Genomic DNA, 19198 nt, shown 5'->3' with positions numbered 1-19198 from the left:
AATAATAACTAATGATTAAATGCAGAGTAGTGTGGTGGTGTTTCATCATCAAAGTCAATCAAAGAATCAGCTGAGAACATAAAAAGATTTTAAAAAGTGATCACAGACAATTATATTTCTTCTCCTGTAGAGATCAGGACACAGTCCTGCTACGAGACAGAAACAGTGATGGCAGTCACCAGCCCTCAGAGTCACTGTGTGACTGTTTCACCCAAGAAAATTTTTATTTCTTAGGGCTAATTTGGTTCAAAATGTTATATAAAAGTGCCTTTTCCCTCTGTGTAATCACAGATACGACACATGGAGCAATTAAAACTCCTTGTTGTAAAAAGTGTGTCTGTGACCAATGTTTTTATAACTTTTCTCTGTTTTCCCTCCCACCACCTTCTCCTTCTCTTGCAGCCAACAGTGTCTGCATTCCACTATAATGCTCTGTTTGGTTCCCTCTCCCAGCGCCTGACATGCCGGCACATAAAGATCTTTCATTTACTTTCCCTGGAGTAAATGTCAGAGATGATTTCCAGAGGGAAAGAATACAAACTGACTCAGAGCGATGCAGGCCTCTCCAAACGCGTGGGCAGCACCATGAATTGGTGTGCTTCCTCTCCACCGCTGGGGATTATTCAGGGCATTTAGAAGAACATACTGTCAAAGCAGTTAAAAGAAAGGGAAGAAAGAAATAAGAAAGCATAAAGTCTTTAATTGGCAAAGCATGATATTGCCTTTCTTGGGACTCTTTAATGTCTCATCCAGCGCTATGTGTGAGAACAAGCGCTTCCACAAGCATCTAATTAGAGTGGCTTGGCAGTAACTTGTCTACGTTCACACACTATGGAGCCCTGATTAGTCTTCTCAGCCTGCAAATGAAATGCAGTGGAGAGTGTTGCTCATCCGTACGTAGGTCTGTTTATCTGAAACCAGCTTTATCAACTGTCATGAAAATGCAGTTGATAAATGCAAGTGACTGCCTGGAGGAGAGGTGCAGACAAAAGCAGGACAGACAACAGCAACTGAAGTGAAAATTCATATTCAAGCAGGATGGTCCATCAGGAAGCATTTTTTTGGTGACAGTAGTTCTGCTTTTGGACACAATAAATCTCCACTGTATGAGTCATCAGTGGCCGCAGTGTGTATTTCTGTGTGCGTGCGTATGGAGAGGAGGGCAGCTGAGTTAAGTTATGTGGAACTGAAACCATCTGGTTTCTTCCTCATCACAGAGAACAGAAATACCTCAACTCGTCACCAGACACACACAACAGCCTCTAATCCTGTTGTCATGGCAGTAAAGCGCAGGATGGCGAAAAAATATTTCTTTGAGCAGGTCAGATATTTATGTTCATGGCTTCCACCAAACAGCTGGTTTTGTTATCTGGTAATTACACTACGTGTACCAGGCAGAAGTGTGGCACACGCACAGTAGCTTTTTAATATGTAATCAACATGACTGAACTGTGCAAACATTATATGGATTATAAAATAACTATTCAATATGAGTGACATCTGATAAGCTTTATACTGAAAACCAACCTAATTGTTAGTTTGACCATGTAAATATACACACATATACACATATACATAACTAAAAATACTTCAGCACATCTTATCCCACTCACCACTGAGCCTCTGATCAGCTGTGTGTTAATGCAAGTATCTGATCAGCCTATCACATGGCAGCAACTCAGTGGATTTAAGCATGTAGACATGGTCTAACTCTAACCTGCTGAAGTTCAAACCGAGCATCAGAATGGGAGACGAAAGGTGATTTAAGTGACTTTGAATGTGGCATGGTTGTTGGTGCGACACAAGCTGCTTTGAGTACTTCAGAAACTGAACATTTCTGTCATGGTTCTTGCTGCTCTGGTTGCTGTGCTCACCTTCTCCTCCAGGGCGGCGTCTGTGCCATCCTGGATTCCACGTCCACGCTCTACTCACCTGCTGCTCATCTCTACTGATTACTCCAGGCAGTACTTAAGGCCTCGGTGGAGTGTTGGTCCTCGTTGGATCGTTGTACTTACTTCACCCTTCCTTTCAGATTGAGTGTTTTCATTATCACAGACTGATTGAAGAGGTGTGTGAGTGAGTTTTCCCCCAAGCCCTGGACCTTCCCTCTGAACCCCAGGAACCCTCTCCCCACATTCACTGTATATATGTACAAATCTCACCTGGTGCTGTAAATAAACCCTTTTGTGCTTGCACACCTCAGAATCCTGCATTTGAGTCCTGCCCAGCAAATCGTGACAATTTCAGAAACCATCACAATGAAAGAAAAACTGTCCAAAGAGCATCAGTTCTCTGGGTGAAAATGTGTTATTGATGTCAGATGTCAGAAGAGAATGGCTAGACTGCTTCGAGTTGATAGGAAGGCAACATTATGTTAAATAAGGTATGCAGAAGAGCATCTCTGTATGCAAAACATGTCAAAGCTTGAAGCAGATGATACACAGCTGCAGAAAACCTCACTGGGTGTCGTTTCCATCAGCTAAGAAACAGAAATTGAGGCTTTAATTTACAAAAGAGAGAGTTTACAAAATCTTACAATAAATGACTGCAAAAACATTGCATGGATCCATGCTGCTGTGTATTGCTGCTGATCATGCTCATCCCTATATGACCACAGTGTTCCTATGTTCTGATGACTGCTTCCAGCAGTTAACACATCATGTCCCAAAGATCAAATCATCTCAAGCTGGTTTCTTAAACATGACAATGAGTTCACTGTAGTCAAATGCTCTGTTGGAGATCTGGACATAGATGTCATTCAGGCAGCTTTGAAGGCAAAAGGTGCTCCTAGTAAGCTGTATCTAATAAACAATGCATATCAATCATTCTTTCTATCTATGTAATATGTACTATATTAATAATTACATGAAACATTATTCTTATTATTAAAAATTGCTCATGATTTTATAGCTGAGTCTGATGTTGCTGATGTGTTGATGATATCTTTTAAAAATGGGAACTTTAGAGCTGACACTGCTGCTACACACAGCTGGAGTAGTCTCTGGATGGAGTCAGCGAAGGAGTCCATGAACTACGTGGACCACATATTGAACGAAGCACAGGGAAATATCAGCGAGCGATCACTGAACACTTACAGAAGGGAGGAGGCTCCTTTAACCCGTGGATCTAATATTTAAGACAAACACAAAGGAAGAGCACTAAAAATCTTTATTACAACACTCCAAGATGCTACATTAAGAGTTACATGAAACTTACTAAACAGTGGACACAGTTGTTTACTATGAATCAGATCTCACATGTGAAACTCGTCTTTTAAATGTTCTTTTTAAACAAACACCGCATGACTCCTTACTAAAAAACAAGTTATGCCTGGTTACAGTCATAACAATGTAATTACATTAATCAATCCGCCACAGCAAATGCCAAAGTGAGACTGGTAAGAGTTTGCTCTCAGAGAGATATCTGCATTTCCACTTTCTAATATATCTTCAAAGGCTAATGGCACCGTCAGAGCAGCTACAATAACATCTAAGTACTGTAACCGAGCAGGAATCATTAGCAGATTCATAAGGCGGCAAGCTCTCCTGCTGCAATACACGGTATTTCACAGCAGCACACCAGATAAACTATTTCAGTACATGTCACTCACATTACAGCAGCAAACATATAATCTTTCCTGTAAGGACACAGCTGATACAAGAAAGCACTGAGGAAGCCTGTTTATGTGCATACACGCACACACACACACTAACAAACGTACATCTGAAGATAGTATCAACTGTTGTCACTTTTCGTCTTAACGTCTGGTCACTTGGGATGTGTGACGAAACATTTCTCCCACTGAAAACTCAACGCCCAGATGAGCAGAACCCACTTTCTGGGCTTTCTGAGTCACATGACGGAGCAGGTGAAGCCGCAGCAGTCTTTAAGCAGCGTGAGGCCGGTTTTAGTGAGAAGCGGCGCTGAGGTCTGCTGGGATTTAAACGCCACCTTTCGATCTTGCGAAGCACCTGAAGCTTAAAGGAGAGGACATGACAGTACAATCACCACAGTGGGTTCACAATCATTAAGATTTACTGGTTACTTAACTGGCTTTAATAGTTAACTGTTAACTGCCAGCTTTCTGGTTAGACTCACCTTTTGCAGCCAAAGCTTTGGGAAATTTGGACTGTAAGAAGGCTGCCATCTCTCTGTCTTCCTCTCTCTCCCTGTGAAAAAGCATATTTCCTTGTTATTCGCTGTGAATTACAGGGTTTAAAATTTTTATTACATCTTGTTAAACACCACAAGGCTTGCTTTAAATCCCAGGCTGTGGGCATCACAGCATCCTCACAGTTCAGAATATTTTCGCATTTACTTTAACTAACGAGCGGAGGTGACTGTCACCCTCCTGCTAAGTTTTTACAGGCAGATTTTTCTCCGAAATAACAACCTAGTTATCAGAAGCGACAGCTGATCTGTGAGTGATGGTGGACATGCTATCATTAATTAGGAAAATATACAAAGGGGCTTCGTAGGAGTGGAGCTATATGAAGAATTAAGTAACAAATAACTAATTAAGGCTTTAAAGCTGTATGCGCTTTTGTCAGTGGAAACATCACATGAAGGATCAGATTATTGTCCAGATTCTGTTACACGGCAAAGGTGGTGAACCGAAGTGCTCTGACAGAACCGTCAGACATGATAATCAATAATAAACTGTAGAATTAAAAGACAAGTCAGGAGATGCTTTTTATTTCTGACTCATCTCTGTAATCCCTCTGAATACCAGAGTGTGGCACTCAGTCAAAGTTGTTTTCATCCATTAGCCTCACCTCAGCCTTTCAAACTCTACATCGTCCACAAGGAAGTCTCTGGTCTCCACCAGCTTGTTGATCTGCTGCAGCAGCTTCTCTTCTCTCTCCCGGTCCTCTTTGGACTTGTCTTTGTCTGTTCAGTAGTCACGAGACAAGCCTTCTGTTAGAAATTGTAGTCACTGTGCAGTGTACCAACAGACTTTATAAAAAGAGATGGATGTAGCCACTGTGCCAGCATCTGTCAGTTTCATTGAGAAGCCTTGAGCTTTAACTCAAAGCTGCTTCATCCTCTATTTTACTCCCATCATGTTGTATTCAGTACGATGAGAAACGAATTTGTTATAAATGTTAGTGAGGTGAGTGAGTAGGGTCATTTTCATCTTGACTTCTTTTTGGGACCACAAGAGTCGACCAAGAATATAGATTCTTATGCCCTTCTGCACTCAGCGGGGGAAATAAGTACTGCGTCCTTCACTGACTTTGTAAGTTTGCTCACTTCCAAACAAATGAACAGTTTGGAATTTTTTATGGTAGTTTTACTACCATAATCTTTTTAGTTGCCGGAGAAACTGTCTTTTCTCTCTGGGTTGCCATCTCAACTTAATGAACAGAGGAATGCGAGTATTCCTTCGACAATAAAGAACTAAAATTTAAGTAGAACACAGAAAAGGCTCCAGAGGCTCATTGTTGCTTGACCTGAAAACCTTTTTAAAAAGTATTTTTCTTTAATTGACAGCAAGCTCGTTCTGAAGATGTGCTTAATTCACTCCAGTCCTCGCTGAACTGCATTACTGGAGACAGCTCATATCTTTTCAACTATGACAGAGCAAACAAGCACCGCACAGGGCCCGCTCAAAGCACACTGTGACCAGGTTAAAGTCGAGATGCGCAGGCTACTTTTTAATTTACCTGGAATTGAGACAAGCTTCTGCAACTCCTGCTTCAGCCTTGTGATTTCTTTGCAGAGCTGGATGTCGTCCATCCTGAGAGAAAAAAAGACAAATAAAGAAAATATTTCTTTACCAAACTTTAGATATCTGCAGTAAACAAGCTGATATTCAGGTAAAACAACAGTTAAGCTACACTTGTCTTCACATGGGCTTTAGAAAAAATATGTTTTATGTGGTAATTCCCACCTTGTGTGACAATTGTATGGGTATATCAAAGAAACAACCACTGGACTCAGCTTTTGGCCACAGATGACAGTGGTTTATTAGCTGAAGTAACGCCACCACATTGCCCTCTGTGAATGAATCACACCCAACAGTATCAGATCTCATTTCGTCCTCTGACTCTGATGGCGATTTCCAAACAACAGGGGCTGGTTGCATGGGTATTATCTGTGTATGTGGCGGCGTGTGCGCATACATGTGGGCTGCTATAAATAACAGTGGTGTTAAAAAGAGGAAAGTGACTGTAATAGATGTGCTCTGAGCTGCTGCTTTAATTAAATAGGTTTCACTTCAGTGTACTTCAGCTGTATATATGCCAGCGTGACTCATAGGCTCACAGCGACGTGTTTATTCAAAATGCTTGAAAGCAGGAGTTTGTATGAACGTCACAGAGAGCCTAAAGGACGAGGATGTGTTTGCTGCCTATAAGAGGACTTCTGTGGTACAACCCCCCCCCACCAAAAAAAAAAAAAAAAAAAACCCCAGGAAAGATACTCAGAGAACATAGAGAACAAAGAGATCAAAATAAACCCAAACAGTGTTGGATGAATAATAGAACTATGCTTCAAAGGTTGAGTTTGAGATTCACCTACTTAATTTTGTTACTTTTAATCTTTTTAGTTTTTAAGCTTTGCTACCCAGATAAAGGGGAGCCTTGAATGTAAAACGTTTATCTTATTATCTCTTTGCTAATGCTGTTCTCTAATAGTTAGCTAACTATATTAACTGCTTAAAGGATGTGCTGTTAAACATTAACAACAGAATGGAAAGTCAGCCAAGAAATTAACTATATGACCTGCTTAGTTGTTGACATTGGGCAAAAGTAAACTTAAGTTCTTCAAAAGTCTTGAGCAACCCTTCATTTCTTTACATTTTGCTAGGAAAATGGAAAAGTATGTGCAGTGATTAAATGAAATGTGTGCAAACTTACATGGAAAAACAGGCAAAAAGAGAATTTCTACAATTGTGGTGAGCTTGAAAGTCAGTATTTGGTACGACCACCGTTATTCTTGAACTCTGTTATGCCTGAACTTTCTTATGCAGACTTCTTGTAGTGTCTTTAAGTAGTGTTCAGGAACAATTCTCTAGACTTCTTGAAGGACATTGAAAGCTTTTCTTTTCATGTTGGCTGCCTTTTGTTCTGTTCTTTGTCAAGATTAACCCTTCACTGCTTAAATAATGCTGAGATCCGGGCTCTGGAGAGACCAATCCATGACTACTTTGTGTTGTGTTAAAACTTTTATGCAGTACTCTACACAGTTCTGTACAATTTTATTTTTAATGTGACAAAGTCTGAAGTTATAACACTATCCACATAGTAGAATAAAAAAGTCATCTATTGGCAATTATTATTATAAAAGGTCGGGTAAAAGGCTCTCTACACAGGAAACAGCTAAACCTGTTGTTTAAAGGTCAAAGAAATAAACTATAATAAATATTATTTGTGTCATCAATTTCATTTCCATGTAAAATTACATGAACAAATAAATCACATGAACAAGTGACGTCTAAAGTTTGACGTCTTAACTTAGGAAATGGAACCATATGTTGACCACAATACGTATCAGTGGGAATCTGAAATAGGCTTTGTGTCTATAATTGATCTGACAAGTTGGGTTTCACTTCTCCTGGAATAGGATGAGCGCTAACCCTGATTTAAAAGTAGTCTGGGAACTACTACAAAAGTAATTGCACCAGCTTGGTTTCTGCATGCAGTGAAACGGATGAAACCATGCAGATTTAATGAACAGAGTAAATTAACAGATTTTTCACGGGATTCTTATTAGAACTGTTGTTATTTGCACAATTTTTCCTGCTTCATGTATTTAAGCCAAGACTCCCAGCTACATGTTTAGTACACGGCTTTAATAATTGTGAGTGAAAGTAAAAGAGAGATAGGAACATTGAGACTGTGCATCACTTCTCACCCTCTGGTTATGGCTGAACATGAAAAGAGATGATATTTATGACATATTTCATCAAAAGACAAAACAAAACCCAGAACAGCAATGATTATTTTCAGTTATCAAGTTCACCATATGGCTATATTATGCAGTGCTAGCCTCTCTTTCTTACTCTGCTGCGCCAAAATAATGAGAAAAGACCAGCAGAAACAAAAGCCAGCTTTCAAGATCGAATAAAATAACAAACAAACTGTGGGTGTGCTGTTCGTCTGCTAAGGCCTGAAATAGCACGGCTGTTTTCCTCACTTCCATCATCCACATGGCTGCTCCAGTCACTGATGGTTGACAGTTGTGGTGCATCATCTCTGACTCCTGAGGGTATCTTAGCAGTATATTGGTGCATTCAGATCCCTGAACTTTAAAGTTTTGTAGTGTATGTGGCAGCAGGGGACCAAACAGTAAAACATCACATGAGATAACAGAGGAATATTTCATCCTCTTACAAAAGCTCTCCTCCTCCAACAGACAGAGAACCATAAATCCATAAAACCATAAAAAAACAAACTAAACTAATGAGATGTAGTCTGGATTTATGCCTCGAGCATGTTTAAATGTACCTAACATGAAGAGGTCTGGAGAACAGGCAGATCTTACATGTATCTCAGCTCTGACTCTCTCCGCACGAGAATGTCTCGTATTCGTTCGATTCTGAACAGCTCTCCTTCGATATCCTCGACGGTGATTGTGGAGTCGGCCATGGAAATGACATCATCTGCTGAGAGACAGACAAGATCAGAATACAGCTGTTTGGGTCTGATAATACACCTTGGAGAGTTTACTCATAGTTAGCTCCGAACATGAAGGCATACAGAGGACCTGTTACGCTTTTCCTTATTTTTAAACATGTATGTATAGCTGCAAAGTGTGCACTCGTATTAAACATAGCCAGAGTTTTATATGATGATCTCAGTGTATGTAATCCGTGAGTGCCCTAAGTGCTCTGTTTTGCCCATTTTTTCACCTTGTGGCTCTGAATGAAGTCACTGGGAGCGGTTATCTATAGTAGACCTGAGAGGTCAAAAGCACAAATATAAAATACTGCAAATATCACACAACACACAACAGAAATTGAATAAAACACAATGGAAAAAGAAAAAACACTGAGAAAAAATATCACAAAAATCTTGTTGCTTTATTGTCTTTTGTGGAGAGACCATGAAGCAACAAGCTAACAGCAAACATGTATCTACAGTATTAAAACACACATGAGTGGCTTCTTTTTCCTCCATCACAATAGAGATGAATCCTCCGCTTTTTTTAAGAGTGTCTCAGTCTCCTTCACTTTCACAGCTGTTCTGTCACGTTATTGTGTTCCCAAAACCATCTCTGAATGCTATAAGTCAAGAAGGAAGTCACCTAGGATTTTCAAATATTTACCATAGGTGCATCTACTAAGAGGCTGAGGTGTAGCACTGACGGTCATCAGTATTTTTCTATTTGCTGCTGTTTTCTTAAGCTGCAGTGTGTTTGACCACTCAGGGCCACCGTAGATACCCCTGATATGGTCATGTCGGGCGCACACCACAGAAGCCCCACCCACCTACTATTCAAATCTTATATTTAAGGGGCAGCCAATCAGATGAAACTAGCTTAAAGAAGAGGAGAAAGAGCTAGCACAGTTTGTTTAAGATGGTGGATAAACAGAGGGGCTACAGCCTCCAGACTTGTTAAGATAAATAAGCATTATTTTGAACTGTGACTTGTGCAAAGCTACTCTGGTAGAGTACATGAAAAAAAAAAATCTGAACAAGCATGATATGTCCCTTTTAAGTATCTTTTGTTAACTGAATTACCCTGGAAATCCCAGCAAAGCATAGAGTGTGATGAGCAGTCTTCATAAGAACAGCTGATTACTATTACCAGTGTGTGGTTTGCATGTGTAACCTTAATCTATGTATACTTCTAATATTTAAATGTAGCAGCAGGACAGGTGTACAACTGGATTTTTTCAAGAGATCCAGGTGCAGAACTTTGGTATTGTGGGTGCTGATTCATGCATCACAGGCTAATTATGCAAGCTGTTGCTGTCTGTGCATATTGAAAGCAAAGTCAGGATTGTTGGCTTGTCGAATACTTGCAGTTTTTATTTTAATTTGGTTGCAACAATGGATTTTAACATGTAAGCCATGTGTGGCAAATTTCTCCAGGAAAATCAAAATCAAGATAGTCAAACAAGCAATTAAAACCACCTTGGGTCTAAAACAGCTTCCCGCTACGATGTGATCAGAGCTTTGTGGATACTTCCCCCAAGTAACTCTCTGCACATCCCTGAATAACTGCATTCCCCACCCTGCTTCCGCAGCCTCCTACTCCTCACCAGGAGCGATGAGTCATCCAGCAGAGCTTGGATTGGCTTTTAATTACCCGACCTTGTGTGAAAACATACTACAATCACACTGACTCACCGGGGAACAGCGAGCCAACACAAACACAAACCCTCAAAACTCCCCACATGGCAACCCCACCGCTGTTCATCTACATATTAATTATCAGCAGGTGTTTTAGTGTTGAAGCAATCTGCATGCGTTCCTTTTCTTGTCATTTTTTTTTGGCTCCGAGCTTTCTGTCAGAAACTGTTTGAAGCTTTTTATTTCACCCTGTCACTTTAAATTATTCACTTTGTACAGAAGCTTCATGTCAACATGCAAACTGTATCGTTTACTCGTCTCGAGCACCCAATCCAAAAATCTTTGATGTCGTTTCCTTTCAGATTTTTGCTGCTGTCAACCGTAACTTTTTTTTTACCCTTTTGAATGTGGCTGTAGGTCCATAAGTGTGTGACAAAACTGAAGGTGCAAAGACCCACAAGCAAGCAGCAGCTGAAGGTGACTGCAGCAAAGACCAAGCAGAGCAACACAAGGCAGGAAACACAGCACAGAAGCACGAGTTCTAAATTTTATCCCACTATTAAAAATATCCATCCATCTTCTTCTGCTTATCCGGGGCCGGGTCGCGGGGGCAGCAGCCCAAGCAGAGAAGCCCAGACCTCCCTCTCTCCAGCCACCTTCCCCAGCTTGTCCGGGGGAACACCAAGGCGTTCCCAGGCCAGCCGAGAGATATAATCTCTCCAGCATGTCCTGGATCTGCCCCAGGGCCTCCTCCCGGTGGGACATGCCTGGAAAACCTCACCCAGGAGGCGCCCAGGAGGCATCCTTGTCAGATGCCTGAACCACCTCAGCTGGCTCCTTTCGATGTGAAGGAGCAGCAGCTCTACTCTGAGCCCCTCCCGGATGGCTGAACTTCTCACCCTATCTCTAAGGGAGAGGCCAGCCACCCTTCAGAGGAAGCTCATTTCCGCCGCTTGTATTCGCGATCTCATTCTTTCGGTCACTACCCACAGCTCGTCACCATGGGTGAGGGTAGGGACGTAGATCGACCGGTAAATTGAGAGCTTCGCTTTTACACTCAGCTCTCTCTTCACCACAACAGACCGGTACAATCTGCACCAATCCGTCTGTCGATCTCCCGCTCCCTTCTCCCATCACTCGTGAACAAGACCCCCAGATACTTAAACTCCTCCACTTGGGGCAGGAACTCGTCCCTGACCCGGAGTGGGCACTCCACCCTTTTCCAGCTGAGGACCATTAATTACTAATTACGTTTGAGTCTCCGAATACAGAGAACAAGGCATAAAAATGTTATTCCTAAAACAATTAATGAAAAACTTTGTTGGTCACAATCAGAATACTTTAATAATTCATAGGAAATTATGTAGGTTATAGTTGCTCTAAGACAGTAACAGTAACAGACTAATTAAATAATACGATATATTACAAAAATTAAAAATTTAAGAAACAGCACTAATATATACAAATCGCTCAATTATAAATATTAAGAATATTACAGGGTGAAATATATATGATTGACACTTAACTCTAACCTCTGTCAGGTCTCTTAACTATAAGCTGAAATTCCACACTTCAATCACAGCTTTTACTTTTTGATTTAAGATTAATTATGATAAAATTACAGAAAAAAGTGTCATTGTCCAAATACTTATAGCCCTAACAGTATACAGATGTTCCCATCCATATATATATATATATATATATATATATATATATATATATATATATATTACAAATTCAGTATAATGTTCTACTTTTGGTCGGCATATAAACTAAAGCTGTTGGGACTACTCACCGAGGAGACTTTGTTTGGGCTGCAGAGTTCAGACAGACAGATCATTCTATAAGTAAAAAAAAAAAAAAAAGTGCACGCCTCAGCTGAATGCACCACTTTTCTTCTTCTTGTGTCACAGAAATGTGAATATGTGGAGATTATCTTCCACTGCGTTTCATTTTTTTAAGAGAAAAAAAATCTATATGTCAGTTAAAGAGATTGCTTATATTACAGGATCAATGACAGTTTTTGCTCCCATTAAAAAAAAAAAAAAAAAAAAACTAAATTAAAGGATTACTTTCAGGCACATTGCTGCAGACCAAGCTGCTGGTTGCCTCATTTTGCTTTTATTGCCATTTGTGTATTTATATTTTAAAATTTGAATATATTAGGGAATGAGAAACAATTGTAATAAAAAAGGTTGACATAATTTAATTAATTGTCCATACGAGATGGGATTAATGTTGATAACTGATCTATTCTAGTAAACTTCTTACACATAGCCCGCCCCCAGCCCGAGGGAGCCCTGGCTACGGCCCTGCTGACATACAACTTTAACATGATGCTCACAGTGGTGATCTTCAAGGATCTAAAAGTCTGCTTCCTTCCTAGATCACTTCTTGCAGCAACAGCACAGGCAAACTCAAACACGATGCTCAGAAAGTCACCTGCTTTCTCCGCTGCTTCATCCACCTGCGTGTCTTCCAGAGCGCCACACACTTGAGAGGATTTTCTCTCTTTTTCCATTTTTCTTAAAAAGAAAAAAAAAGACACTTCTTCTTTGTCTGCAGAGGAAATTCAAAGGAGATTCTCGCACAAGCTTAAAATTAATATTAAAAGGTGTCCCCCAGGTCCATGCAGCATTGCCCAAACGTGTGAGGAAACACAAAGAGAGGACAGCTGCCAGCTGATGCTGAGTCCATCCAGTCCTACAGCCGTGGATCTCTGAGCATGGAAAAAAGAAAGCTGTTGCACCTCATGCGAGCTCCGAGGCTCCACCTACTGACTGGCAGGAGCAAAGCAATGAGTGCAAAGTGGGAGAATGTGGAAAATTATAATTAAATCCATCAAGAGAGAAAAAAAATGCTCCAAACTAAATTTGTTCTTTCACTCTGAGTCACATTAAGATCTTAAAGGATGTCAGATTATAAGGAGCCTAAAGCCATGCCAGGTGATATTTATAGACAGCAGTGCTTGTCATGAATGTACTCTTTCCCAAAGTTGGGGAATGAAATCTCTTTATAAGCAAGTTCTGCTTTTTTAAATCCAAAACTGAACCGACTTCCCTTCACTTCACCTTCAGAGGAGCACAAAAGTCTGAATCAGAATTCATGGAGATCAATGAACGGAGACATTTTAGTCAAACTTTCAAATACTTCCCTCAAAAAGTTCAGGTATATCTCTCATGGTTCCACTCTCAGAGAACCATCAGCAGCAGCGTCAATGGCAGTCTACCTCAGTGTGGATTACTATGGTGGTCATAAAAAAAATCTCTATGCAGGTTCACTGGATGTTAGGCAAAGGCACAAAGGTATCCTCATTTTAAAACAACAAAAGACAACAAAGGTTAAACAGACGTCTTCCGTTTTAATGGTTTCCTCCACTGTAACCACAACAGTAGCACTCTCCACAGGAGAATCCAGCTGTCTATCATCATGAATTTTCCATCTAGTCTGACTGAGTTCAGCTCTCGACAAAGTGGAGAGAACTCGATTTCACGCAGGCGGGCCCTCGAGGCAGCAGGCCAGATGTTCGGGGAGTGCAGCATGCGTCTGCCCGCACACTAGAGCTGCCACTCTGTGCCATAGATAGCCATGTCCCACAGCCACGAAGCCAGCCAGACACTTCACACATTTGTTGCCACAAGCCCAGAAGCACATGAAGGAAAATGACTGCCATTCATGTTATATGACAAGGCAAGAACATCTGTAAGCCCGACAGAGTGAACACTGTTTCTAAAACTGGCTCAAAATGTGTCGCACATTCAAGTTTTTACTATCTACTTTGGCTTTCAGGTCATACAAAGTAAGTAGCAATATAATTATTCAAACCCCCCAAACACATCACAATCATTTCTTTTATATACCATTAAAAAACCAAAACAAAACAAAACAACAACCCTGCAACTATAATAATCTTATGGAGCTCTTAGATCAATGCTACTTCACTGCATAGAAATTAAATGTTTAGCACTTTTAAGTGAAGACAAAACCGGAGGTAAAATATCAGATTTCACAGTTTTCATTTGGAGACAAAACGTTTCGGGATTTTTTTTCCACTTACAGCAGAGGTGTCGAACTCCAGGCCTCGAGAGCCAGTGTCCTGCAGGTTTTAGATACCACCCTGGGTCAACACACCTGAATCAAATGATTAGTTCATTACCAGGCCTCTGGAGAACTTCAAGACATGTTGTGGAGGTCATTTTGCCTTTTGAATCAGCTGTGTTGGATCAAGGACACATCTAAACCTGCAGGACACCGGCCCTTGAGGCCTGGAGTTCGACACCTGTGACTTACAGCATTCCCACAGACTGTATACAAAAGATGGACTTAACCAGTGTTACTCCACTGACTGGTTTTTAAAGCTTTTAGTTCAGCAGTTTGGCCATAGCCATCTTGAGCAACGTTGAATCTGACTGAGGACTCTATGAAGTTACACTTGTACTTGTGAAGCCATGTCCTATAGCTGGGGTGGGGTGGGCAACTCCAGGCCTCAAGGGCTGGTGTCCTGCAAGTTTTAGATCTCACCCTGGGTCAACACACCTGAATCACATGATTAGTTCATTACCAGGCGGCTGGAGAACTTCATGACATGTAGAGGAGGTAATTTAGCCATTTGAATCAGCTGTGTTGGATCAAGGACACATCTAAAACCTGCAGGACACCGGCCCTCGGGGCCTGTAGTTGCCCACCCCGTCCTATAGTATACTCTCATTTATTGTCTATTAAACTCTAAACTGGACCAAAATTTACAAAATAAGAACACTTGATGCTCAAAATTGAGACCATAAACTCATTGGAAAAGCATTTATGATAAATTGGATCAGAAATAGGTTCTCTTTCATATAGACTTCTATGTAATTGGAGTCCTTTCTCCAAACGTAGCATTTGCCCCCTGCTGGTCAGTGCAAGAAATGCAGATTTATGGTTTCACAGTCTAAATCCATCTTTTATGGAGAGAGAACATCTGACATGAGCAGAAATATAAATTAGACAAATAAAATTTTAAACAGGTGTCTTCTGACTGTCGTCACAGCTCAGGGCTGTACAACTCAAGTCATTTTTGCACAAGACATTCTGAATGTGCTCAAGTTACCCCAGTTCAATACACATAAACAAAGATTTTCATCTCGCTTCATCTATATCTTCAGTTCAGAGTTTAGAGCCCAGAGGGAGACACAAAGCTGATAAGTGAGAGCAGTCAGCTGCGACTCCTCCAGCTGATTAACAGCAGGTTCGGGTGTGGTGGTGCAACAGTTTGGCCTCACCTTTTGCACACGTCTTGTGTTTATACACCATGAGAGAAGCTTCCATGCTTCCATTAACACAATACCTCAGGCTGTTTAAGCTGCCCGGTGGCACTGAGTAATTGATTTGCTCGGCTGTAATCCTGCTGCCTTCTTTGCTTTAGAAAACAATAACCGCTTATGCAAATGTACATTAGTAAAAGCTCAGGAGGCCCAGAGATGAATCCCAAAATCCATCCGTACAGCTGACACTCACAGTCTGATAAAAGAAAAGAAAAGAAAAAATGGAGGGACAGACTGGATGACGTAACATTTAATTCTGATGGAAAAGTAATGAGAAGGAAAAGTCAACACTTTTGATTGTAATGAATCCTGTCAGGGTGGGAAATTAATCATCCCCATCTGGACTGTGCAACTTGGTGATGAAGAGTGACATATCTTTAAGCAAGGCTGCAGAGCTCGAAGGGAACGATGACTCCCATTTCCATATTAATAGCGAAATCTGATTCATTTATTATGTGACAGTGAATTTATTCTTCTTATTCACAGAATTGCTCCTTTTAGTATTTTCACCGTCTGGAGGTTTTAGTGGTTTACCTTCCTTGCACTGTTGTTGTTGCTTTTGTCATTTTCCATTGCTTTATCAAGCCAGTCTCTCTCCTGTTCTGACTCGGAGTCACTGGCCTCGCTTGCGTCCGCTGCCAGCAGGCGGGAATAGTTAATCCTGCGGTGGTGGGGGGCTTTCCACTGGAGCAGGGGCAGGCACACACACCACACCATCAAAACCATCGCCAGTCCTCTGAACATCCATGTGAGCCCGATGCTTTGGGCCACAAACCCTCCAGCCAAACTCCCCAGTGCACTACCCAGATGAATAGAGAGGGACTTGTATACCCTCCTGACGCTCCTCTCAGCCCCTGGTGTGGCGATGTCCTCACACTGGAGCTTTACGGCCCACCAGAGAGCTCCGCTGCTGAAACAACTCAGCACCTGAGCAGGCAGTGCAGCCCACGCTCCCCAGAGGAAGGAGTAGTAGAAGCACTGCAGGCCGAGACTCGCGGCTCCAACTGCAAGCATCCTCCTAGGGCCGAGCAGCCTGGAGACTCGGCCAGCCATCAGAGGGAAGGCGGCCTGCGAGAGCAGAGCGAGGGCAAGAGATAGTCCCATGTGCAGCTCACTGCTTCCGCGATCCTGCATCTGCCACAGGAGGAAGTTGTCGATGGCCGAGTTCGCCACCCCGACCAGCAGGGTGGTGAAGACGCAGAGCACAGCCTGTGGGGAGCCGCGCACCAGTTGCAGGGCTTTCAGGAGCCCGCTGGTCCTGTTTCGCTTCTTGTTCAGGTAGAGAGGGAGGGACATGGCCAGGGGCAGGACCAGAAACGCCAGGCTGGCATAGCAGTAGAAATGCACCACACTCCTTGAGGTCTGAGCAGCTATGAGGCATGCCAGTCGGCTCACCAGCAGGCCGGTTACCCCAACCCCGCATGCTGCTCCAAGTACACCCCACACCCTGGTGCTGCTGTAGCGGTCTGAGGCATCCGCGAAATCTAAATATTCGTAGAGGCCGTCGTCTACATTCCACTCCAAGGGTGCGGATGCCGCCTCCCACACACACATAATGATGAGTATCAAGAAGAAGAGCTGATGCTGAGTGTCCATCACCTTTAGGCTGCCCAGGAAGCCCAAAGAACTCTCATCCTTTTTCTCCCCCGTTTGCTGCTCTGATTTCAGCTCAGACCTCTTGTTTCTGACCGGAGTTGCCAAAGAGCTGCTGGAACTTTCAAGCACCTTTGATTCATTCTTTTGTGGCGCATAAAGAAGAGGAGATTCAGTGGTATGACTGTGATTGTGATGATGATGAGGTGAAGTTTCATTTGTAATAACAGGAGCTTTCCTATCAGCATCAGGAAGATGAGTGACAAGCGACTGGGAAACATGAGGTTTTGGATGGGATGTTACAGGGCCAGTGATGTTCACTGACAGTACATCAGATGGATTTTGGGGCGGGCCGACGTGCGGGTCCGAGGCGTTACAAGTCCATGCATGCATATCCGTGTTCGGGATGAGCAGGAGGAGCAGAGCGGCTGCTGCCGAAAACACGACAGAGCCGCAGATCACCGCTCGTCTCTTGTTGTAGTGTTTGGAGAGCAGGCTCGCCGCGGGGCTCCAGACCAGCGTAATAAAGTGCTTGGTACCCATGACGATGCCCGTCATGGCAGGAGTCAGGCCAAGCTGTCTGAAGTACAGGGTGAGGAAGGGCAGCAGGCATGCTTTAGCGCAGGAGCACAGGAAGTTAAAGGTTCCAGCCATAGCGAGGGCTCGCTTTATGTCAATCTGCTTGATCCTCTTCATGTTTGAGCAGCTTAGAGTCCGTCCTGCTAGCTGTCACATGGAGCGATTCAAACTGAGAGAGACAGAGAGAAAATATAAAAATGTTAGTGCAGACATTTCAGTCTTTTGATACTAATACATTCTGAAAAGGCATCAGGCATCATCATACAAAGATTTGACCTCTGACCTCTCCTTAAAGAAAAGCAAAATTATCTATAGGTCAAAGTGGTAATAATGCTATATAAAGCTATTTAAAACTATGTTTCTTCCTGCCATTGTTTATATTGGCAGCATATAGATATATAGGGATTTTAAATATTACGTTCCTTTGACCTCTGACCTTTTTTAAGGACAAATAAAGTCAAACTTTCATAAAATGTCTTTTATCTTCAGAAGTGTGCTTTAGATTCTGCTGACTTTGTTTGTATTGGCAAAAATCAGGAAATGATACTGGTGTATGAGGACTCTAAATATCACATTACATTTTGCGTCTAAATATCAGTCGCATTTGACCTCTGACCTCAGTTTTACATTTTCAGATCTGCTTTTTTTTTTTAAGTTGACCCTAGAATGTGTTACATATTTAAAGAAAGGATTGTCAAGATGTCAAACTAGATAGAAATACACTTTAGTTTAATATTATATAATAAGCTCAAGTTATTCATGTCCAGTCATTTAAAAATGAATCCATTACTTGCTCACAGATAACACCTGTGCAGTCAAAGTAAACACCTGTCATGCTATCCTTGTATAGCATTTAAGAAATATTAAATGCAGACATTCATTTTAGTTATGTTTTGTCATTATGTTGGCCATATAGAGTTGTTTAAATAAATAAATTGAAGACTCCAGGCGATTTATTTCTGTTCTCAGGTAATAAAATGATTCCTCGTGCTGTTCCTAATGCGATAGAGGCCCTTAATAAATGAGTTGAGGGCTGGCCCTCGTTTATTTCGCTGTAGCTCCAACAATAATAAAGTATCTGTTTTTATAGTAACTTATCCACACTCACATGCGAAGCAGACAGACTCAAATGATCACCCTACAGCGACTTCATTGTGTTTGAGGAAATAAGCTGACACGAAAAAAACGAGGAAATGACAGACTGTCAGGAAACCACCCGTCAGGCTGGACGCACCTGTGCCTGCAAGATGTGGAGGACTAGTCCACGTCACGCCAACTTTATAAAGGAAGAAAAACAAAGTTTTAACATTTACCTTTTAAATTCTGCCCAAGTTCCTTATCCTCTTCTGTCGATCATCTCCCACCCGCGACTCCGACAGCGCACTCCCGGGTTTGAACCTTTGTTGCTCTGAGCTCAGGACACCTGTAGCAGTCGGGTACGCGCTCAGCAGCAGCAGCAGTGCGAGTTCACACCTGTGGGCG

General features: G+C 42.0%; 2 protein-coding genes across 6 annotated transcripts; both read right to left on the bottom strand.

The window, feature by feature from the left end:
* Window positions 1-3156: 3156 nt before the first annotated feature.
* zgc:171844 (uncharacterized protein LOC100151763 homolog) lies at window positions 3157-14317 on the bottom strand. 5 transcript variants are annotated; one of them, XM_040045826.1, is made up of 7 exons: window positions 14299-14317; window positions 12684-12766; window positions 8488-8608; window positions 5667-5740; window positions 4776-4890; window positions 4099-4169; window positions 3157-3977 (listed from the first exon to the last, which is right to left on the bottom strand). In XM_040045826.1, the coding sequence occupies exons 2-7, from the start codon at window positions 12760-12762 to the stop codon at window positions 3853-3855; spliced, it is 585 nt and encodes a 194-aa protein (XP_039901760.1). In that variant the 5' UTR covers window positions 12763-12766; window positions 14299-14317; the 3' UTR covers window positions 3157-3852. The 5 variants fall into 5 exon arrangements, with proteins under 5 accessions (XP_039901760.1, XP_039901762.1, XP_039901759.1 ...); XM_040045828.1 differs by having other exon boundaries at window positions 8488-8605; window positions 14299-14316; XM_040045825.1 differs by lacking the exon at window positions 14299-14317 and having other exon boundaries at window positions 12684-14291.
* A 694-nt stretch (window positions 14318-15011) lies between these two features.
* Window positions 15012-19195, bottom strand: mfsd6l (major facilitator superfamily domain containing 6-like). Its single transcript, XM_040045790.1, has 2 exons — window positions 19030-19195; window positions 15012-17885 (listed from the first exon to the last, which is right to left on the bottom strand). The coding sequence occupies exon 2, from the start codon at window positions 17831-17833 to the stop codon at window positions 16067-16069; it is 1767 nt and encodes a 588-aa protein (XP_039901724.1). The 5' UTR covers window positions 17834-17885; window positions 19030-19195; the 3' UTR covers window positions 15012-16066.
* Window positions 19196-19198: the final 3 nt, after the last annotated feature.

This window comes from Simochromis diagramma, unplaced genomic scaffold (assembly GCF_900408965.1).
Source record: "Simochromis diagramma unplaced genomic scaffold, fSimDia1.1 OVJJ01000150.1, whole genome shotgun sequence".
Lineage (NCBI taxonomy): Eukaryota > Metazoa > Chordata > Actinopteri > Cichliformes > Cichlidae > Simochromis > Simochromis diagramma.
Note: the sequence above shows the minus strand (reverse complement) of the source record. Positions and strands in the feature narration are given on the sequence as shown.

What these genes read in the sequence shown, in the direction of transcription:
- mfsd6l (XM_040045790.1), bottom strand. Translation starts at nt 17,833, where the DNA reads ATGAAGAGGATCAAGCAGATTGACATAAAGCGAGCCCTCGCTATGGCT.
- zgc:171844 (XM_040045826.1), bottom strand. Translation starts at nt 12,762, where the DNA reads ATGGAAAAAGAGAGAAAATCCTCTCAAGTGTGTGGCGCTCTGGAAGAC. An exon ending in TGAAGCAGCGGAGAAAGCAG is followed by an intron (nt 8,609 to 12,683) that starts GTGACTTTCTGA and finishes TCTGTCTCTCAG; the next exon opens with CAGATGATGTCATTTCCATG. An exon ending in GTAGAGTTTGAAAGGCTGAG is followed by an intron (nt 4,170 to 4,775) that starts GTGAGGCTAATG and finishes GCTTTTTCACAG; the next exon opens with GGAGAGAGAGGAAGACAGAG.